At 39.3% G+C, this 23,877-nt stretch overlaps 1 protein-coding gene across 1 annotated transcript in view; it reads right to left on the reverse strand.

Moving 5' to 3' along the window:
• The window catches only part of LTBP1 (latent transforming growth factor beta binding protein 1), a 190,371-nt gene that overhangs the window by 17,271 nt on the left and 149,223 nt on the right, over positions 1-23,877 (reverse strand). The window contains exons 23-28 of the mRNA XM_018085320.2: positions 18,517-18,642; positions 16,177-16,320; positions 7,429-7,611; positions 6,039-6,125; positions 2,676-2,804; positions 1,221-1,361 (exon numbers count right to left, since the gene is read on the reverse strand). Coding sequence (XP_017940809.2) covers positions 1,221-1,361; positions 2,676-2,804; positions 6,039-6,125; positions 7,429-7,611; positions 16,177-16,320; positions 18,517-18,642 — 810 coding nt within the window. The remainder of the gene's footprint in view (positions 1-1,220; positions 1,362-2,675; positions 2,805-6,038; positions 6,126-7,428; positions 7,612-16,176; positions 16,321-18,516; positions 18,643-23,877) is intronic.

Raw genomic sequence — 23,877 nt, forward strand, 5'->3', positions numbered from 1 at the left:
CAAAGGTGATCACCATTTAGATACCTATTCTACTAAGAACTTGCCAGAACACGCAGTGAAGAGCAGCAGTGCATCTCTGCAACCAAATCCAAATTCTGCTGGCAGCAAAGGAACGAGCCTGTCCCCTCCTCCTCTGCGTGAGGGAGGACATTGCCAGTAGCAATACAAGGCTTGAGTGCTTTGTGCTGGGTGAGATGATCATTGCTGTGTCAGCCTGAATGTCGCATGACGGAAGACCCTTTGGGCCCTTGCATTCTCTTCACTCCCTAAATGAACCCAAAGGAGAATCCTGCTCTTGGTTTGTTTAACTGAAGATTGAACAATAGAAATGCTGTGGTTCTTTCACAGTTCCAGGCAACAGGATGACCACATTACTCCTCAAAAGTATCAGCCTTATAATCTGGAAATGACTAAAACAGGCATTCAGTCTGTATTCCCATTTCTTTTCACAGAAGCATCTCAGGAAAATGCACTGCAAGTTGCAGGGATCCGAGGTCTGGATTTATGGCTATACAGTGCCAGTATTAATCAAACCCATTGTAACATTTCTTTCAAAGACGTGTGTGGCATAGACAAAGCTGTGCAGACTGCATAATGCTCTGGATTTCTGAAATGTTTTTAAGAATTTCATAAGATCTAACATTTTTTCTGAAATCAGTGTCTACTGAAATTAAAAGAACATGCAAAAATGTTACTTTAACGGTGATGCTGCAGCCCGCCGTTTGAGCTCTATGAACCTTCAATGTTAATCAATTGAAAGCACACATACAAGTTCAGCTATTTCCTCCTATATTCTGTCATTCCTGTTTTTATTCCCTACTTTGGTAGAACTGAATCTCCAGACCTAGCCCGCAGCCAAACCCCAGCCTTACTGAGACAGCAAGTAGGCTCTGCTTCATTACCTACAAGGCTGGACAAGGCAGGCGCAGAGCTGGTGAACTGGGGTGAGGTTGGGCTGAAGAATCCTCAGCCTGAGTCTATCTCATAATACTTCCAGCAATGTCCTGTCTGCATTGGCAAAGTGGAGCACTGTGGAGTCCTACATCATGATGCCTTCTGGATCAACAGATGATGGTCCAAGCACTGCCTTCAAAAATCCTCTAGAAGAGCAGGCTCATCCAAGAATAACCCAGTCTAAGCTTAGACTTAGGGTCTGTAGCCATGTCAGCACCACCTCGTAGAGGTGTACTCACTTCAGTAATATGTATAATGGATCATACCACTCGAATCTGCTGGTCTGATGCATCGCTTTTCTGTTGCGTCCAAAATCATTGGGTGTGTACAGAAACAGTTGTAAGATCCTTCTGTGTTAATGCACTGGCCATCAATACAGCTGTTTGGGTCCTGACATTCATCCGTGTCTTTAAAATGGAAGGAAATGTATCAAGAAGAGCCAGCACAAAGTAGTTGCATTGTGTTACTCTATGTTAATGTTTACCTAATTAGGAACAGATTTCCCTGCCTGCCTTCTGTTAATTACCACAAATACCAATTGCTGACAATAAAATCCTGCCTATGCCCATGGAGAAGGACAGACAGATCAGCAGGATCCTGACCTCTAATCCTCAAGTGCTAGGGAGGAGTACTATGGAGGATGAGGAGGCTTGCTGGGGGGACTGGAGTGTCAGGCATACCCTGCATCCAGCATAGCTGAAAATGCTTCCCACATTCCTATCCCTTTAGAACAGTATCAGCAGGTATTAGAGGTGGGCATACTCTCAGAGATTTTTCATGAACTTGTCAGGAAAAGGGATTACCTTACCTACCCACAGTAGTTATATCCCTTAGTTTGTCTTGAAGTGGAAAAGCCAAAATTTAGCTCGAAGGGAAGAGCAGACCACTTCAGATAAATTACATTTAATCAGCAAAACCCCCACCCATCATAGAATTCCAAGGTGAAAGGCTCTCTTACTGCAGTTGCAAAAATTACTTCCTTTCATTATGCTATTCTGCACATTATACATGATTTTCTGCTTACAAAGCAAAATCCAGGGTCATAGTTTTGAGTAATTTTCAGTTGAGTAACAGAACAAAAGGAGTACAAGGTTGTGCAGACTAAGGTTGGGCTTATTAATGACCTTAAGTAGAATTTCGCATTGCATATTAACTCCTATATGGAAAATATCTGTCCGTGAAAGAAAAAAAAAAAGTGTTTATTTGATTTAATATAGTAAACCTGGGACACTTACCAAATGAAAGGTAAGCTTCAACATACAGGCTTTCAACTGCTCACCCCACATACAAAGAACAGAAGGCTAAATTGTACCTTAGCAGAGTGAAGCAGCAGTGTGCATGTAAGGAGGGAGCACCCTCTGATTACATTGTGCTGCCTTCATAAAGGCTGGCACCAGCACTTGACTATGCACTCAAAGGAGCACAAGGAACTGTTCTGGAGATGCAAACTCCTGGGAATAATTTGCTGAAAAAGGAAGCAAATAAAGCAAACCCTGTTCTACATGCCATAGCCATGTCATCCAGAATTTCTGACCAGCTGAGCAGAAGGGAAGGGAAATGACCCAATGCATCTTAAAAAGCTGCTACAGGAGTTCAAAGGCCTGGTGTTCCTCCCCTTGCTGGGAATACCACGGTTGTGATGGGAATCCCGCCGTACAAGTCTGCTTGTTTTGCCCATCTGCATACCATTATAGTGACAAGACCACTTTAAATAAACTTACCAAAGCATTGGAGCTTAACAGGGTCATAGTATGTGCCTTGTTTGCAGTAGCACTCATAACCTGGCTGCGTATTCAAACAGAAGCCATTTTTACAGATTTCTTGTCCAAAGAGTTGGCATTCATCAGCATCTGGGGAGAAAATATTAAAGGTTTTGTTACCATCGTTACTATGATACCATGTAGAGGAGCAAGATGGAATAAATCCCATATGCTTCTCTATTCAAGCAGACTTCACTTTAAACAGAGAGTCCCAGGAGCACAGATATCCACAGGAAAAAAACCAAACAACTGGTGTGGAAAAGCCTGTGGTGCACTTGTAGCTAGAATGGAAAAGGAAAAACTGGTGGATCATTACTTTCCCTTTCCCGTGTCCGAATTAAGTCCTGCGGCACACAGAGACTGCAAGAATCTGCAGTTCCTCTTTCTCTCCTTTGGTATCCCACTGCTCTTAGCTCCAAACAAAAGAGATGAAGAATGTGGCCTGTATTTTCCTGTATAATTTGTTTTACCAAAGGGATTCCCACCACAGATCTAATTTAAGCATCATCTGATTACAAAACTAAGCAGTTATGCTTATGGATAGACTTTGTGACTGTTCTCCTCTTTCCATACAGTTTGGTGACTCTGCTGTGCATGGCAGCAAATCTTCATATCTGTTCTGCTTGTGGTTTCATTTTTCAAAATACAATTTCTGTGCAGAATTCCCATCGAGTAGGACCGATCGTGTCTGTTGCTAAATATAAGGCTGCAAATACTATAGAACTAGTGACAGCTGACAAAGAGAATCAAATGAGGCTAAATGTTTTCAGGAAGGTTGCAAGGAAAATATATGCCAGCTCATATATAGCTTTTCACAGTTGTACACATTTTTTCCCAGTCTTGTATTTATGTATTTGTTACTGCTGGAATTCTATTCACTTCCCTTTTTCCAACCTACTTTTCATTTGCTAGACCTACTTAGAATAGTCTGTTAAAGCTAGTTAAAAGCCGGTATTAAAAATGGCAATAAAAAGCACAGTGTAAAGTACATAATCCTTCTCTCAATACCAATTTTCTTAACCCAATGTCTTCTACAGATTTACTCCCCATTTATTCTAGGGCAACACAGACTTTAGCCCAAAGCTGTCATTTTCAGTTGTACAGCAGTTTTAATGTGAATTATTCAAATGCTTACTTTTTCCAGAAGAATTGAAAGGTCCATAAAACTATTTATTTTTACACCCACTCTTCCAGTCACTAAGTGGCTACAAACATTAAATATTTTGACTGTTTAGCAGCAAGAACAATGCAAACATTAATAAGAAACGTAATCTGTCTTTTTCTTGTGGAACATGGATTTTGTATCTGGAGAAAAATGCGAAAGCCTGGACGCAGAGTCAAGAGAGGTTGGCTGAGTATATTCACTTCTAACAGATAATTTCAATTAAGAAAACAGGAGTTGTTCCTACAAGCACAAGCTTGTGGACAAAAGCAACAGGAACATATGAGTTAGTGTAACAGAGAAAGATCACATTACTAAAAGTTATTTATTCGTTTAGTATTTGTCCTTTGTGTCATTCCTAAGGTTTTTACAAAACAAATTTACTGAAAACAGAAAAAGTCTGATTACAGCAAGGATTTGTGGAAGATATTTCTAGATGAACTATTTCCACATTTCAATATTTATAGCAGCTAGAGATATTATCAACCCTGAGGTAGCACAAAAACAATGCATATTTTGTCTGAGACATTTGGACATACTGTACACACAGCATGTCCCAAACCCCCCTTGTGAATATATACAGAAATCTTAGATCTGCAAAGATAAACAACACCTTTAAACAACCCCTACACAAAAATACTCTCAGAGACTATCAGATCCTTTGAGATGAGCTCTGTGACAATGTTCTAACTTGTCTAGACAAAAACTGTAAGTCTCTCGAAGGTTGGTCCCTGCTACCTTCAGTCTTAGATCTGTGTTCATCCAATGGTACTTTGTTCTTTACTCCAAGCTGCTGGACAATGCAACCTCCAGAGAGTGGAGTCTTACAGGAGTTACCCCATTAGTTTGAACAAATCTGGGTATTAGTGTCTTATAAACTTTGTTATTTTTTCCATGTCACATGCAATTTACAGGTGCAAAGAAGCACCTGCTGAGGATAACACAAAAAATTACTAGTAAGACAGAGAACTGAACTCAGTTATGGTCTACTCACTAACTCACCAAGAAAATCGACTTAGTAGTGTCCTACTCAGTGAGTAAGGGTAGTTTAAAAAATACATATAATAACCTTAAGGGAAAAAACCCACAAAAATCTTTCCACCATTTTTTCATCTCTCAGAATTAAGTCTGACAGATTAGTTATTTAGCTAGAAGCAAGTCTGACAAATGCTTATCTATCAACCATGTGATATTGGGGATGCCCTAACCCTGGCAGTGTTCAAGGTCATGTTGGATATGGCCTTGAGTAACCCACTCTAGTGAGAGGTGTCCCTGCCCATGGCAGGGGAGTTTGGGACTAGATGGTCTTCTGTGTCCCTTCCAACCCTGAACATTCTATGATTCTGTGATTCTGCCTCTATTAAGGTCTTTAAAAAATAGTATTTTTTACTGCATTTTTACGTGACACGAACACACAGTACTTGCTATATTTATTTCTTGATTTGTAAAAGTCATTCTAATAGTAACAAAATATATAATATGTGTGCTTTTCTACAGATTCTGTAGCTGTTATGTAAAAGATAATACGTTGACTTCATTTTAGCTAACACAAATTTAGTGTGCTTAGGCCAAGGAAAACTGATCTCTCAAATTATTAATATTGATGGCTACTTCTCAAACCTGAAATGGGATTCCACTGATCTCACTTTTCCTTCTTGGTGATGCCAGTTCCCTCCCACTCACATCCACCAATTTCTATACCTCTTATTTCTCTACAACCTTTTGTTCAATAATTATTTTATGAAGTTCTGTATTGAAAACATTGTTGCTGAACTTCTCGTCAGTTTTTATATTCATTCTCCCTTGTAGGCCTAATGTTTAACAGAACTCTTCTTCTCTCTCCCAACTGCTCATACACCTATCTACAAATTTAAGTTGGCTTTGTATTTCATATGTAAATGAGTATTTGAGGTTTGTGGTCTCAGCACTTATTCTCACAGTTTATAGCACTTGGTATAAATTAAACCAGAATGTTACAGAGACTGTGTAACTGACATTCTTAACAATCTGTCAAATGATGATTTTCAGTAACGCTTCATATCACAAACTGTTTTTATCACCTAATAAAAGTTGAATTAGTATGTTTACACTGCTGGATCACATTGCTAGTCAATCAACTACCAGAACTGAAATAATTAAACTTAATACGAATCAGTACTGACCTTTGTAATTCTGAGCAAGAAGCCCGTAAGATGATTCTCCAGAGGGAATGAAACCTTTTCCTTCAGGACACAAATCAGTAAATTCAGCTGGGAGAGAGAGAAAACAAAAAATTATGTCATTAAAAAAAAGGTACTCACACATGTATGTGCTACTTATGCGTTTCAGGGTATTTTGAGAAACCTGCCTTATTTGCACATATCAGGCAATCATGCACACTTTTAGCTAAAAAGGGCATGTTAAATGATACAGCCTGACTTTCCTCTGCTCTCCGTTTGCCGAGTTAGCCTTGAGAAACCTAGCTAGGGTACCCACAGCATCACAGAGCTCCACACAAACTCATTTCTCTTGCTCCTAGGCAGGAGAATGTAGGCCTTACTTGATTTCATGGTGCGCTGCAGTTATAACAATACCAGTAGCCAAATTATCTTAATTAAAGCTAGCAAGGGCCTCTCTGAGCTATACTGCAAGCTGTAATCTAGACATACCCCGACTGAGATACAAACCTCTGTTCACATTCTTCAGCCCTTATATAGGAAAAACACTAATTGACTGCAACAGGAGAACATGGTGTGGATTACAGAGGGAAATTATTTCAAGTGTCTTGGAGACTATACAGAATCAAATAAACCTATCCAAGCAGAGAGGCCCCTTTTTTGTTATGCATTTCATTTCAGTTTCACTGATTGTAAGGTATAGTTGAAAAAGGAATTATACATGGTGATGTATTTGTAATCTTTAGTATTTAATCTCAAAAATTTTACACATGTTCTCTCTTATGTGATTTTTTCCAGCTGGATTCTGAATTTCAGTCAGCACTGTTTACATTTCAAGTACTGTTTTTCAATATTTGTGACAAATATCATAAGGTTATTTTTGTCAAATTTAATATTTAGAGGTTAAAAAATGGTCTGCCGACAATGCGATCACCTGAATTGTTCAGTAAGTAGCAAAATGTAAAACTGATGTTGTAGATGAGTAATTCATAGTGCTGTAGAAAAAGCTTTACAAAGAATAGCTGCAGACCTAAAAACGCTGTAATGCTTACCTTTGTTTTCCATCTTACAGAAAAAATCTAACATGTTACCACAGCATCTAGAAAAAGTTTCTGTGAGAACCCAGCTTTCCTTAAAATCAGTTGGAGTTAATGCTGTTCAGTAACAGGCTCTTCTTATCCCTAGAGCAACTGCAGAGAAGCCAATGGATTTACACCAGGTAAGAATTATTCTTACTAACCTTTCCTCTGTGGAATGTTTCCATGGATAAATCATGACTAAATATTACAGACCACAGGATTTAATGGACAAACCTTCTCTGAAGGCAAAGCACACTACTGTTAACATAAACATAATGCTTCAAAAGCTTGCAAAGGGACAGGAGGCCCCATCTTACCAGTTCCAATGACAGGACATGGGAAGATTTCACAGTTATCACCCCAGCCAGCACCCAAGGTACAGCAGCACTCTTGTTTGGTTACATTGGACGTAAGCACATTGTCACAGAAATTAGCATCATTCAGGTTGTAGTAGCACTCCTTCTTTCCATCTTCATGTTGATCGGTCTCTAGTGGCATTTCTAAAGGAGGAAAGAAAACATAAATCACACAAGATAACATATGATATGAATAAGTCTTACAAGAGAATGAGAAGAGCAGGAAAGAAAACGGTTAAGTACAAATTTTGGTTTAACTTTTCAGTTCTTAGAAAGAATGATGGAAGCTGATAACCATCTTTTAGCTTTTTCAGACCTGTACTCCAACTTGGCCACAAAAGGATCCCAACATCTTTGCACTTCTATAATTTTCAAGCAATGCATGAAGTACCTGCTCTCATGTTCCACTACCTAACAACCATGCTCAACTACTGACATGGTGCTTTTTACATATGAATCTGGAAGCTCTTCACAGAGGTAAGCAAACATTACAACCTAATTTTTCAGATAAAGGAGCTAAGGTACGAACTGAAAAAGACACAATTTTCAAAATAATGAGTATTTACATCCCCTTTTAATTTCACTGGGAAAAAAGCATGTTCCACATTTGAATATAAGGCCCTTTATAATTTTTGCAAAAGTAACTTACTGACTCCATGGTAAGTAGAGGAATATAATGCAGATGTCAAGTTAACTGACTCTGTGTTTTACTTTTAAATAGGCATCCAGCCAAGAAGTCAGATTTATTACCTTAAGCAGCTGAGTGGGTCCTCTCACAATATTTATATGGACTGGAAGCAAAATAGTCTGTCCCATAGATGCAATAAAAGATCCTATAATAGGCACTCCTAAAGTACACCAAGAAGCGAGTTTGAAAAAAAAATACCTAGTTAAAGCTTCTGTGTTTGTAGAACTCTGTCTACCTAACTTTGCACTTAAACAGAAATTCTCATCAAGAGCTCAGAAGTGGGAATTACCACATAAAATTGTTATTCACACTTGATTGATATGAAAAACTTTTCTCAGGCCATCACTAAAGTCATCAAGTTCTAAAATTATATATGTTCACATTTATTAATCAAACCCACAACTTAGTTTAGGAACCTAAGATAGATAAATCTTGAGATGACTAGTCCATTTCCTTTTTATCAAGGGAAATAGTTCTTTATGCTTAGCACTTAACAAATGTCTAACTCACAAAAAACCTACTAAAAATTATTGCATGCTGGTTGATTTTCCATTCCTTGAGATTTCATTCATTTCCACTCAGGCTCTTGCACAATAAGCCAAGCATATGACATTTCTCAGGCAATGCAGGTATCCAGGCAGGAATCAGAATCTTATTTTATACCTGAGTGACAGCACATTTCCAGATGCTACTGCAGCAAATGTTAGTTTCATGGTGCTGCAGGAAAACTATAGCATAGTTGTTGTTATCAAGTCATAGTGGGATGACTCACACAACTGGAGTGTTGCAATGAATGGTTATAAACTCCTCAGAAGAGACAGGCAAGGAAGGAGAGGTGGCAGGGTAGCCCTTTATGTTAGGGAGTGTCTCAATTGTCTGGAACTTAATGATGATGACTACAGAGTTGAGCATTTATGGGTAAGAATCACAGGGAAGGCCAACAAGGCAGATATTCTGGTGGGAGTCTGTTATAGACCACCCAATCAGGATGGAGAGGGAGAAAAAATCTTCTATAAGCAGTTGGGAGAAGTCTTTCGATCTCCGGCCCTTGTTGTTGTGGCCGACTTCAACTTACCAGACGTCTGCTAGAAATATAAGACAGCAGAGAGGAAACAGTCTAGGAGGCTCACAGAGTGTGTGGAAGATAACTTCCTGACACAGCTGGTGAGAGAGCCAACCAGGGGAGGTGCCCCGCTGGACTTTGTGAACAGAGAAGGACTGGTGGGTGATGTGATGATCAGAGTCTGTCTTGGCCAAAGCAATCAGAAAACGATAGTGATTTTGATTCTTGGAAAAGTAAGGAGGGGTGCCAGCAGAACTGCCACCTTGGACTTCCAGAGGGTAGACTTGCACCTCTTTAGGAGACTCCCTTGGGTGGCAGTCCTGAAGGGTAAAGGAATCCAGGCAGGCTGGATGTACTTCGAGAAAGAAATCTTAAAGGTGCCATAGGCCACATCTATGTAGTGAAAGACAAGATAGCAGGGAAGACCAGCTTGCCTGAACAGAGAACTTTGGCTAGAACTCAGAAAAAAGGTGAATTACCCTTGAAACCAGGAAAAAGTAACTCTGGAGGACTACAAGGATGTCAGGAAGTTACGCAGAGAGCAAATTAGAAGACCAAAGCTGAATCAGAATCAGAACTTAATCTGGTTACTTCCACAAAAGACAACAAAACGTGTTTTTACAAATACATCAACAACAAAAGGAGGGCTAAGGAGAATCTCCACCCTTTTTTTGGATGTGGAGGGGAAACACAGTGACAAAGAATAAGGAAAAGACTGAGGTACTTAATGCCTTTTTTGCCTCAGTCCTTAATAGTGAGACCAGTTATCCCCAGGGTACCCAGCCCCCTAAATTGGAAGACAGGAATGGGGAGCAGAATGAAGCCCCTGCAACCCAAGAGGAAACAGTGACCTGCTATGCCATGTAGACACAAGTCTATGGGACTAGATGGGATCCACCTGAGGTACTGAGGGATTTGGCAGACATTCTCACCAAGGCACTTTCCATCATTCAACAGCAATACTGCCTAACCAGGGAGGTCCCAGTTCACTGGAGGTTAGCAAATATGACATCCACCTATAAGAAAGCATAGATATATATAAGGAAGGAAGATCCAGGTGAAAAAATGCCTGCATGACTGGGCCCAGATAGTGGTGGTGAATGGATTTAAGACCAGCTGGTGGCCAGTCACAAGTCCCCAGGGCTCTGTACTGGGGTCAGTCCTGTCTAATATCTTTATCAATGATCCAGATTAGAGGATTGAGAGCCAGCAGAACCAGGGCAGTGACCGTCTCCCAGTACTTGACACTTGTGAGGCTGTACCTCAAATCCTATGCTTAGTACTGGGTCCCTCACTACAAGAAGGATATTGAGGTGTCAGAGCATGTCCAGAGAAGGGCAACAGAGCTGGTGAAGGGTCTGGAGCACAAGTCTTAAGAGGAGCAGCCGAGAGGAAACTGGGGCTGTTTAGCCCGGAGAAAAGCAGGCTCAGGGGAGACGTTATCACTCTCTACAACTACCTGGAACATTGTAGTGATGTGGGAGTTTGCCTCTTCTGCCATGTCTGAAGTGAAAGGATGAGAGGAAACAACCTCAAGTTGCTCCAGAGGAAATTTAGGTTGGATATTAGGAAAAATTTCTTCACAGAAGGGTGGTCAAGCATAGGAACAGGCTGCCCAGGAAAAGTGTTCAAGTCACCCTCCCTGAAAGTGTTCAAAAAATGTGTGCCACTTGGGGACATGGTTTAGTGATGAACATGGCAGTGCTGGTTAATGGTTGGGCTTGATGATCTTAGGGTCACTTCCAACCTAAACAGTTCTATGATTCAAAAATACCACTTAAAAATAATGGTTGTGAGGTGAGAGCTCGAAGATAGTGATTGTCCAACAAATGCTGAAGGAATTAAATGAACTACAGCTCTTGCTACCTATTATCACTGCACACCCACATTCCCCCAAGCAGATGGAGCAAGGCAACTTTACTGAGCATGCAAATATTAGATCCATTTTGAGGAAAGCAGGTTTAAAAATGCCAATATGGATTGCACTCCAATGGTATGAATATCTGTAATAGTTCTTTGGGCTTCTAATTCCAAACTGACAATTGGAACTATTTCTAGTTTCCTCAGAAAAGTGACTTCAGTTTTGGGATGTTGAGGGGCTGGCAGACACCTTTATTCAAATTTAGTATAGTGTTGCCACCTACAAGGCAAACTTTCCTTTGCAGTTTTGCCAATACAACTAAGTTGTACATTAAAAGAAACACCCAGCTGGGTGCTTATTTCAGCTTTGTCAGTTTAGCCTGTAGTCAACCCTCATCAGATAATTACAATTTTCCATAATGTGCTGAATTGCATCAATTGAGGTGGTTTTGCGGTATCAGTTGCTATCCAATAGGAACTATGTTAAGACTATCATGTCACAGAAATGCAGCTAAAATCTGCCATTCCAAAGTGAGAGAGTAGTACTTCAGACACCAAATCATACATTTTCCTTGGCCATTTGCCATCTGTCTAACTGAATCAAAGCCAAATTTTCAACAGGAGAGAAAGCATGGCAGTTTTCATCCTGTTTACCAGAGAAAGAACACCAGAAGCTGCCCTGGGAGGAAGGGGAGGTAGTCTCATGTCCTTTTTTATTCCCATTTTACATATGATGTGTTGGTTTCTCCTCCCACTATCTGTTCATCAGCTTAAATGGGTGTTGTTTACACAGCTGTGGCTGAGAGTTAGTCAAGCAGGCGTCATGAATGTTTGGAAAGCAAATGAGGCAAATGAGACACAAATCTTTTTTTTTTTAAACCAAGACGAGTCTGTGTCTACAGGCTTATAATTTCTCTTTCATAGATTATTAACCATTTAGTAAAAAGGTTGGTTTTGAAAGTGATTTCACTAGGTATGTTGAAAAAATAAGATAGGAAATGGATACATATTTTTTGCATTGTTCCTTCTGTTTTTTTGTTAGAAAATGTAGAATATCTGTCTACCTAAGGCAGAAACATAATTTTATCATATTCTTGATACAACAGCCTATATGAGAAATTCTGTATAGTTGCTGCATGGTTGGATTCTGAAGTATTTATTAGAAATAGATTTATATACCTTAGATTAGCCTTGATCCAATAATATGCTTCAGCATATGTTTGATGTAAAAAAATACATTAGTAATATAGGATTCAGGAGACAGTCTGGATATTAGCACATGCTTAGATTTCAGCATACATTTAAGTATTTGTCTAATATTGTCCTGTTAACACTTTGATCTGGAAAAAAACCAAAATGTGCAGAACTGATGGATCTTAAATACAGCAGCTGTGTACCAACACCTCTCATTCAAAGGTAGAATCAGAAAGGTGATTGCTAGAGTGAAAAATAGTCATTGCAAGTTCATGACTTCTAAAAACTCAGCAAAGACTCAGGTGGCTCTGAGCAAACAGTTTGAGTAACACTGGCTGAGGTCACTTGGTCTGTTCAGCCTGGAGAAGAGGAGTCTGAGGGGAGACCTCATTGCAGTCTACAACTTCCTCTGAGGGGAAGAAGAGGGGTGGACACTGATCTGTGGTGACCAACGACAGGACCTGAGGGAATGGCCTGAAGTTGTGCCAGGGGAGGTTTAGGCTGGATATTAGAGAAAGGTTCTTCACCCTTTGAGTGTCTTTGAGTACTGGAAGAAGCTCCCAGAGAAATGGTCATGGCACCAAGCCTGAGAGAGTTCAAAAAGAATTTGGGGATGGTCCTGTGCAGGGCTAAGGGTTGGACTCAATGATCCTTATGGATCCCTTCCAACTCATCATATTCTTTGATTCTGACTTTCAGAATATGATTTTCAAAAATCCAGTAAAAATAGATTTGTATGGGCCTATCATCAGGGTGAACTTGTCTAAATTTCTCAATTGACTCCACATGCGACAAACTGCAACACTTAATGTGTGTGTGTGTGTACAGTGCGTATGCATACCCAGGTGTTTTAGGAATTTTCAGGCCTGGGTTGTACAAGCTGTGTGGTGTTCACAGTTAACATCCAGCAAGTTGAAGTCCCCCACAGGGACAAGGGCATTTGATTTGGAAGTGTCCACTAGTTCCTCAAAGAACAATTCACCAGTGCCATTGTCCTGGTTAGGTGGTCTATTGTAGGCTCCCACGATAACATCCATGTTATTTGTTTGTCCTTTAATCCTCACCCATAAACTCTAAACTGTGTGACTGCCAGCTGTAAGCTTCATGCATTCCAGCCCCTTCATCACACACACCATCTTCCACCTTGCCTGAAAAGCCTGTAACCATCCAACATGGCACTCCAGTCACAGGACTCATCCAACCAGGTCTTGTTTATGTCAATGATGTCATATCTCTAGAGGGGACTGGGCCAAGGCTTTGAGTTCATTTGTCATGCTGCAAGCATTGGTACAGAAACATTTCAAGTGTGGTTCATTGTAGCTAACACCTCATGAAGAAGATTGAGGGATCTCACTCCTCAAGTTTTGGCATGCCACCCCAAAGCATACTTTTCTAATCCTCAAATATACACTATCCATTATTGCTTCCATTATCCATTCAATGCAATGAGACATATTAGTAATGTATCAGTCTATATTAGTAGTTTAAATGCATTCTGCAACATGCAACAATTAAACCCACAATAATATGTATTATTACTTGAACTACATTGAGTTTTGTACTTGATAGAAATTAATCACAAATGGCTTTATACAGAAGCCAAGAATAAATGAGAAGACTTTAACCTAATCCATGTATTTTTTTCTCTCTTAGATACAAAGATGCATATAACAGCAAATTTTCATCTCATCTAGAATAAAGGTCTTTTCCTCCTGTATGTTTTCTTCTTTCTGAAGCATTTCCTACATTTTGTGAATGGTGGGGTGGAGAGGAGGGGAATAAGACAATTAAACCTTGCACAATTACTTTGTTTTGATGGTTTTTTTGACTGGAACGTGACAATATGGGCTTGAATTCCTGATACATACACTGCTAGGATTGTTTCAAGACACAGCTAACAATAGACAAATTTAGAGCAAATAAAATCTAAATAAAAGGAAGTTTCTAATGATAAGAAAAGTGTTAACACAGCACTCCACAAATCTAACAACCTTTAACCACATGGAAAAAAGGTCACCGATTAAAGCAACATTTGAACAAACTTCACCTATTTGCACTTCGTAAGAGATGGACAAACTCTTCTTTATGCACAAAAATACAGAATGAGAAATAAACAAGAGCTGAGTAAACCACGCTGAACTATAGATATCTGCAACAGGATAATGCAGATTAAATTCTTCCTTTCTGAAAATAGGTATGTGCAAGCTAACACTGACAAATGATGTCCACATGCACCACAGGAGCTCCCAAAAAACCACACCCAACTTGAGTATGTGGCTTATCAAAGGCAGAGGATGTGTGGCTATTCTAACGCTCTTTGCAGCAAGAACAGTTTAAGAAGAACCAACAGCAGTCTCTTCTTTTACTTCGGAAGAAAAGAGAATAGTAAGATCCCTGTTCCTGCTACAGCCACTTCGCCTTATTCTAGTTCAAGAGCATATAATGTAAAGTACTTCTCACTAGGTCCTTCTGATCTCCCATATGAGACCTTCCCCCTTGATGATCTTATCAGAGAAGAGACAAAGATAAAGCATGGGTTCTGCTAGAGCCTGATGAAGGCTGGAAGGGAAGGAGGAATAGTTTCTTTCCAAACTGATCACAGCAAAGCTATGTTCACTGCTGACGACAAAATGGAGTTAGTACTGACAGCAGAGTACCCATCTGTTGACAGTACAATCAGTCACACTGTGTTTTTCATTCGCTTCCTCCCCACAGTTATGTTAGGGTACGTGCTCAAATGTTCCTTGGACTTGATGGCTCAGGTCCTCTACTGATTTTTTAGCTTTGGTTTTGTTTCATCAAGTAGCTGAACTCTCCTGAGTACTACCTCCTCACAGGACAAAAACCTTTGTCAATCAGCCACTAATGATATTTCACAGGCAACTTCTTGAGTGCTGCTGAGTGCTACATTCAGTGATCTAATACTTGTTACAATTAGGTCACAGATATTTCAACCTTGTTTACAAGTCTAAAGGACCATGAGTGACAGGAGAAAACAGCCACAACTTTAGAAGCTGTAGAGTCTGCATCCTGGCACTAGAAACAAAGCTTTCCAGAAGCTAGATCAGCCTGTAGTGTAAGAACAAAATAAGAAAAAATACCAAGATTTGCATTCTGGAGGAGAAAGAAAGCCATGCAAGTAAATCTTTTCATTTCTTGTATTCTGTTGATCCTTATTGAGGGCTTGTTCCTTTCTCCAAAATGGATCAGTGTAGAACTGCGCAGGCAGCTTTCCAGTAGTATTTTTAACACAAAAAACACTTGATAAAAACCCCTCACAAATCAAGTACAGTGGACTAGTGGGGAAAAAAGGAGTAAAGTAGGCAAGGACCCTCAAACAGTCACTCTTAGAGTGACTGACAACAGCAGGAGATGGTCAACAATTTAGCGGTTTGGGTTTTTGTTTTCCCCACTATGCTTTCTTAGGACTTATGTTAATACTAGATAATGCTAACAACATATCACTATATACAAATTCTGATTTTAATAATATGCTTCCTTAAACATTGTCCAAGTATACTAGTGGATGTTTGTAAAAATTTGAACAAAAATTAAAATCACTCAGGACACAGACTTGATTCCATATCACATTTCATTATTACAGTACAGCAAACAAGAGACTGTTTATCCTTAACTGCTGTAACAGTTCATCATTATTGCCAAGTCTGTTGATGTATAACATTTAGAAGGTGTTTCTGCTATGTTTTCACTGCTAATGATTCACTGATAACATATTCCGTCCTAGAAAAACCTCTTCTCATGCACGTACTTTCAAGAAGAAAAAGTTTTAAATTTTTCTGTTATTGTTAAAGCAACACCAGCACTTAAACCAACTTTGCCCTTCCCGTGGTTACATATGCAGTGGAAACAACTGCAAGCATGCAAAAATCCACTCGCATTTTACCTGGTGAGGTACGGAAGCGACACTGTCCGGTCATTGGATCATACTCCTGGTTTTCATCAGAGCACAGACACAGGAAAGAACCATCAACGTTTTCACAGAGGGCTTCACCACATACTCCACTCAACATTTCACATTCATTCACATCTGGGGAAAAAATCCAAAACATAAATTGAGACCCATTACTGACAGTTTGTTCTTTTATCTGCTGTATCTGTGCCAATGTTGTCTGCCAGATTACTGATGTGATCTCCAGGGAAGGATTAAAAACTCACTAATACCAAAGTAGAGTCATAAACAAGTAGTCAGTCCTTTGAAATAAAGGTCCCTGAAAGCGACAGTTTATAGGGTATTAGTGCTGATTAGGTGCTGCTTGTAGACCAGAAACCACTTTTTTTTGGTGTTTCTTTCTCATTTTTAATACTTGCTTTCCAGTGTATCCTCTTCTTGGGATTTAATATTCAGACTAATTTCATTTGTTTTCTTGACCTTATTATCAAATTTTCACTAAACTGAAGGAGCAGAATTAAGAGGTTTTGGTGTGATTCAGACTGTACTATAAAAAGACAATTAATTTTCCTCCTCAAAATCCCATTTTCCTTGTGAACAGTGAATTCCCCAGTCCCATTGCCACCATATGCCTCTCATATGCATGGCCTCACAGGCTGCTCTGGAACCCAGAAGAGTTATGCACAGGTCATCCAGGGACCCCTGCCAAACCCTGCAAAACTCCTCACTCCACGTATTCCTAACTTGGATTCCATACACTTGCTAACTAGCCTACTCTAAAATGCTTGTTTGATTGATAGGAGAGTTGTCTGTATTTAAGCAAGGATTACCAAATACTGTCAGGATCACCTAACTTTACTCTCTTTTGCTAAAGTGGACATTTGAAAATCTACTTTGTCTACTAATGACAGAATCTGTAAATGATAATTTCTGTATCACAATTCAGAAATCTCTATAACTGAGTGTGGTCTAACATATAACTTGTGAGGCAATGCTTCATCAATTTTACCTCTTACCCATCAAAATCTACTCATATGAATAAATGTTATTTTTGCATATTTTTATATAAATATGCATTTTAACTTAGAGTTTGCTCAACACTAAAAATATACTTAGATTCTTCTTTATCTTTTTACTGGGTTCCTCTCATAAGGAACAAGTCTTCTTTGGGGACCATTGCCTAGTCAGGAACTAAAGACTTACTTTTTCCTAAAACTGTTTTTGTAGAAAACTGGCTTCAAAATTTATAAGAGTATTTTATATTACATAGTGTATACAAGAAAAAAATAAACAGATATATTACTTTATGGTTTTACTTCACTAGGAACTCAAAATTAAATTTAGCTCCATACCAGTTTTTCCTTTCCCTTTTTTTTTTCTTTCTTTGCTTCATTTGTTTTCTTCCATGAAAAGTTACTGCATGCCAAAATATATATTGGTATGTTGCAAGCTAAGTGCCAAATGGCATAAAGAATTTTGTAACAAAACTATTGAATATATTAGAAAATGCATACAAACACTCTGTAAAACTTCTAACTCCTCCTCTCTGTTTGGCATTCCATTTAAGTCTCTGTTCCTGGTAAATGTGTTTCATCCTGATTCTGGCTTGAAGAAATCGCTTAATGAATACCTTTCCTTGATCTGGTATTAATTTTACATTAGAAACTTATGCTGCCTCAGATGGTTCTCAAGTCCAAGCATCACTATTAACAACAGATCTGGAAACCTACTACTCACAAAAGAAATGTGCAGTATTTACATACCTACAAAAATCTCACATAATTTCATGGTGATAGGTGTCTTTCCTAGAGCTAGAAGCCAGTGCTAAGATCTGTTCAAATACGTGCAACTAGGGAGGTGCCATCTAATTCAGCCTGGCATTTCTGGCAGGAAATGCCAGACGCTATTTCCTGCAAGGGTAGTGCAGGGTCCTGGTTATTCAGCTAAGGGACTAAACAGATGGCGCACTTGAATAGGCTGAAGTATTAAATTCAACCTATTATGATTTATATTTGTGAATGGTCCTGACATGCAGAAACAGTGAGGTTTCTTGGGTTTTTAAAAAGAGATAAAATGAGTGGGTCAGCTTACTTGCTGTTGGCTTCCATTTGTCCTAATAGCAGGTTCTCATTGAATAGATACACAGTTAAGTTTCCATCTGGCACAAAGTTCAATGAGTAAAGCACAGCTCAACCTCATTTTACTCGTAAGTGGTATAACTTCAACAAAAAATGACAGAAAATAAAAGTGTACTTATGACATGCGTTTTGTTTGAATGCTGCTTTTTGATCACTTGAACTTTGCAGCAATGACTACTCACACCTAAGAACTCACCAGTACACCCTTGCCCATCCTGTGTGTCCTGATACCCTTGGTAACAGAGGCAGCGGTAGGAGCCATCCATATTTTCACAGAACCCGTGGTTGCCACATACTGTGCCATTTGCACATTCATCCACATCTGCAAGGAAGAATTTTAACATCAGACAGGCTGCGTGACAGCCAAAGGCAGACATTCATGAAGCGTGCAGAAAATTAACAGACAGGCCATTTTTGCAAACAGATGAAGCAATGCTCCTCTACACATTGGGAAGGAACACTCAAAGGACAAGACACAAAAATTTGCACACGTACAATTAAAGAAACTGTTTCAGTATTCACTTTGCAGGAAATATGTCAGACAATGGTTTTGGTCAACTGCCTCCACCCATCTGTTTGACCAAACCTGCCAACCATGGCATGATACATACCACATAATAAGCCACAGTTTAAATAATCTCTCTGATTGACTTACAGATTCTACCAGTGTAGTATTATGCAGTCAACGGCACCTGTGAAACCAAACTCACTGTGCCTACAAAAAGAGTTCAAGGGTAGGGTTGCATCCCCTGTGCAGAAGTGCTGCACAGATCTCATTCTGGCTCTCAGCACAGAAGAGAATTTCACGTTCTAAGCGGTAAATATCTGTGGACTGAGCCTTCTGTCTTTAATCCCGTAAATTTACACACACAAATAATCTTACTCAGGTAGGCAAAGTAATTCCAGTGCCTGCATGCTTTCTGTACTGTCCCTTTCATTTGTACTTCCTGTTTGTGGTTTGCTGGCCTTGGAAGTAAGAGTCACTTGCATGAGTAAGTCTGTTCTTTGACTCAGCTGCCCTTCAAACTATAATGAAGCAAAGCTGCTTGTGGCAGATCATGGTTTATTTTTGCAAGTGTATGACAAGTGCTAGGAATGTATTATTTTTATCTCCACTTAAAGAAAGACCTAAACCCAAAGCCCTGACCATGTGTGGTCATTAAAGATGTCATGGTGTGCTTTTCAGGAGGAAGAACATGAGCTGAAACAGGGAACCTGCCAGGATACTAGGAGTAGTACCTTCTTCCTTCTAAATTCCACTGCAGTCTGAAGTAGAGAAAATATTGTTGTATTTCTTTCCTAAAAATCATTATGACATTAAGTAAGGTTGCTGTCCCCTTGCCTTCTGCACAGTGCCTCAAGGGGTAGTTACATTTTAAATGGGGAATAAAGGGATTTGCTCTTGATTTATCTGAGTACTTATTACTACGGTTAATTCTGTACATTACAGTAGCCCTTCATGTGATGGCACTTGCCATCATCCTACCTCCTGTGAAGGTAGGCACTCCCTGAACTAAAGAGCTGGTGGGACTGAATCCTGCATTGCCACAGAGATAGGGCTTCTTTGAACAGGTGAGCAGCACTGCTGCTGAGTGTCTATCTCTTAGGAGAGAGTAGGGCTCAAACATAGTCCTGTCTACTCCTCCAGCTCTCCACAGCTGTGTCAAAGAAAGACCTAGAAAAGTCAGTAAAAATGTATCTCTGTAAAGTAAGAAATGCAGATATCCCCAGAAACACCAAGGCAGGGGAAAGAATTCAAAAAGTTTATGTAGAAGGCCAGAACATGAGAAACTTACAAAATACCTAACAGTGCAGTTCACACACCGGGCCCCAGAGAGAAAAAAGGCAACTTCCTGCCCTCTAAGGGCCTCTTTATAATCTCTGTTTCTCCCCTGCCTTCCCAAGGCCTCTGTCCGTGTCTGTTAGGCTATTTCTCTCCAGCATAAGGGAGACAGCTCTCTCTGCAACACCCTCTGGATTGCAGAAGGGGAAAAAAACATCTAACCCTCTTGAGAAGGCACTTTGCAGGCTTCCCAAGTGAAAACAAGAATTTCTAGCTTTCCCGTTACAAAGTCTTCCAAAAGCAAACTACCCCTACAACCTCATTCTTCCCCCGACAGTGCTCACCCAGCAAGGACATTTTTCCTTTTAAATTGTGTCTTATGCTGAGCTGAAAGGGAACTCTTGGTCTTGGAACCAAGTGGTCACAGGTCCCCAAGCTATCAAAATTTAACAGCATGTAATTTACCATCTATACCTGTTACCTGCCCTCTTGCTCCCCAAGTGCTCAAATTCATCCACACATACTTCCACATGCCACAGGGAGAGGCATTTTGGGGTCTTGAAAATTACCTTTTCCTATGTGCTGTGGTAGGGTGTGAACAGTTTTAGAATTGCGTATAGACTTTTAAAGCCAGAAGAGACTATCCACAACCTCTTAAATAGGTTACAAAACTCTGGCAATTTCAGTACCAATGGAGAAAATTGTGCAATTTTAACATTTTTCTCAGAAAGGCATCTTATTTCACTTTAGGATGCTTAAGTGTTTGGAAACTTACATCTACTGAACTGATTCACTGGTTAACAACCTTCAGCTAAAATACAAATTTCATACAAAAAATGTATGAACTACATACACCATAATCTAGGAGAAATTTATGAGTATAATTAATGATTATAAAAAAGTACTTGCAGATGGAAGTGGCAGAAAAAAAATATTTGGTTTGTAAGTTTTGTCAATAAAGATTTTAATGGTCTTTATATCTTGATTTATTAAACAAAGGAAAAATACTGAAAGAATTTATGTCAGAAAGGGTAATTTGTATTTGGCAATGAATACAATAGCCAGTATGCTTATTCTCAAGGAATTGAATATGAAATTTTGGGTGGTTTCTGCATGTTGAACTTATTGAAATCTACCACAAACTCTCCCTAGTAGAAATAATTCAACAACTAGAGTACGCAACGTATCTGTATTAAAGACACTGTCAAAGGTGAGAGGTTCAAGTACTACCTTTAATACTTTTTCCTTTTCAAGTCACCATAATGATAAAATTCTAAAAAGATGCATGTGGAGATACCAGAAGAAAGAAAATAAAAATTCTTTATGGCTGTGTTTTGCTGGTCCCTCCTTCTTGCTGCTATGCACTAGACCTGCATAACATATCTGATTTTAATATTTAGTCCCACACAATAATCAGTTTCACATATCTAGCAAAAAAATCCGAATGCCCTTATTCAGAAAACTATGTTAATAATAGTTAAGAAAAGGAATTCAAAATGGTAGATTGACAGCCAGGAATTTAAGACAACAGACAATAAAAGTGTTTGCATTTTCAGTGGCCTACATGAGTTGAATAAAAAAAATTCCTGAACCACAAAACAATTACTCTGCTAGAAACCTAAGCAGAAGAAACTGCAACTGAAGATTTCAGAATGACCTAAATTACGGAATTTCACTTACTTAAAAGCTAAATGTTAAAGGAAACAGGACAATGATTCATGCAGGTGGTTCTTCATAGGTAAACCCAAGGTCATCGACTAAAAAGTTGCAGAAACAAAACTTGTGATTGCAGCAAGTGTCCTAATTCAGTATACAATACAGCCACAGAAGACAGTTTTGTTTTTAAAAAGTACAGTCTAAACATCTTTCAATGTATGGGATATTACAGAGAAAGTCCAAGCACCAAATATTTTTCCTTGTCTAGACAGTTCACTCAAAGGACTCCTTTTTACAGCCGGAAAGGACATTTGTTTCTTTAATCACCCCATAAAGAGTGAGGCTTGTAAGTGGTGATTCTCTTGCTACATGGAGACAAATTAAGCGGAAAAAACTAAACATGAAACTAATATATCCTATGTCTATACAGTGACTAAAGCAGTTCTCTGTAATTACAACCTGTTTTAGAATCCATGAGTCAGTGCTATGTGCTTTAATCAAAACTCCTTTGATCTAATGTCATTAAGATGTAAGGAAAGGCAAAAAATGTCTGCACTCAAGCACACTATTCAGCTCAACACTGTGTTCCTATTTTCTGCCAACCCAAACAAAATGAGGGCATCCTCAACCTCAGGCATGATACTTAAATCTCCCTGAAATCTACTTACACGGCAAAGTGTCTGGAAGAGGAACTGCTTCCTAGAACAGCTCTACAGTGATTAGGGAAGCAGAGCTCTGATTCTAAGACTTCCAGATCACCTGTTGAAGCAGGCAGTGAAGCTCCTTGTAGTAGGAAGAGAGAAAAGTGAGGGAGCCACTGAGAGACATATGGCATTGGACATGGAGACAGAAGAGGCGTTTGAGGCAGGGTACTGACTTAAGCATCAGGGAACCTCTAACTTGAGGTTTTGCCAACACGGTTGACTAGCAGCCAGCTGGGTAAAACACCATCTTTACACGAACCCCAGAGAGCTTGACAAGGAACTAGGGAGCGCTCCGAGAGCCGCCAGTTCAGAAAGCCTGGTGCAGTCAAATTGCTGAGTCTGGGGCCAGGCAGCAGCAAAATGTCACTGCTACAACAAAAATTTGTCTACACCTTGGAAGAAGACACAGTCTCCACAGCTGTTCAGTTTACTTTGGCCAATGGCCATAAAAACTCCATACCAGAACTGAACCACATGAGGTTCTTAAATGTTTTATGTTGTTGTTGTTTCTAACTTTTCTAAAAAAACAAGTCAAAAACTCATACAAAAAAAAAGACAGGAGATATGGAAAATTTGCTCTCCAGGTACAGAGAGGTGTGTAAATCCAGGAAAATTTCCTCAGGTTCTTTCTCTGATGGTATAAACAGTTATTCTCACTCACTTAACTACAAGTAAATTCACAGAGGCACCTAGTGTAAAGAACAGTATCTTCTGCGGCTGAAAGCCACATCCCTTCTCAGTACCTGGAATGTCACACATTCCTTTGTTTTATCTTGCCTTTTCGCATGAAGCTGACACCACTACAAATACTAACACTGATGCCTTCAAGTGCTCCCTTCGAATGAGTTTTTTCAAAACTCTAGAGTTGTTTTTATTAAAATGACAGAATGGAGAAACTAATTGTGGTGGAAAACGAGTGCTGCTGCTTCAGAGACTAGAAGTACCCTTGCTTCGCCAAGTTATTAAAATACTTTTCCAAGTGCTGAATATAAAGTCTGATCTGTATTCCATATACCGTACCAATTACTTGTGAAGCACACTCAGATGGTTTTGTACTTGTTTTATTCTTCATTAAAGAGTTCCAAAACTACTCACAACCCTGGAAATAAGATCTTGTGATTTCATCTTTCTCTATTTAGTAAAAGTTTGGTTTTTTTGTTCTAATGGAGATTAACTTTGTCCTACTTCATCATATGTGATAGCAACCCTTCCCTGGAAACTGTGCTACTTTATTAACTGTTAGAGGTCCAGAGGGATTGTTGTTTCTGGTACACCTCCAAAAATTAGATGCTAATGACTTCGGGATTTTTTTTTTAATTTGTGTTCCTATACCGTTCTGTTCAGGTTTTTTTAAAATTCTGTTAATAAGTGGTCTTCTAACTTTGATTTGAAATAAAGTGCTTAGTTCCTACTA

Source organism: Manacus vitellinus, unplaced genomic scaffold (assembly GCF_001715985.3).
Source record: "Manacus vitellinus isolate BGI_N305 unplaced genomic scaffold, ASM171598v3 scaffold_8_pilon, whole genome shotgun sequence".
NCBI classification, from domain to species: domain Eukaryota; kingdom Metazoa; phylum Chordata; class Aves; order Passeriformes; family Pipridae; genus Manacus; species Manacus vitellinus.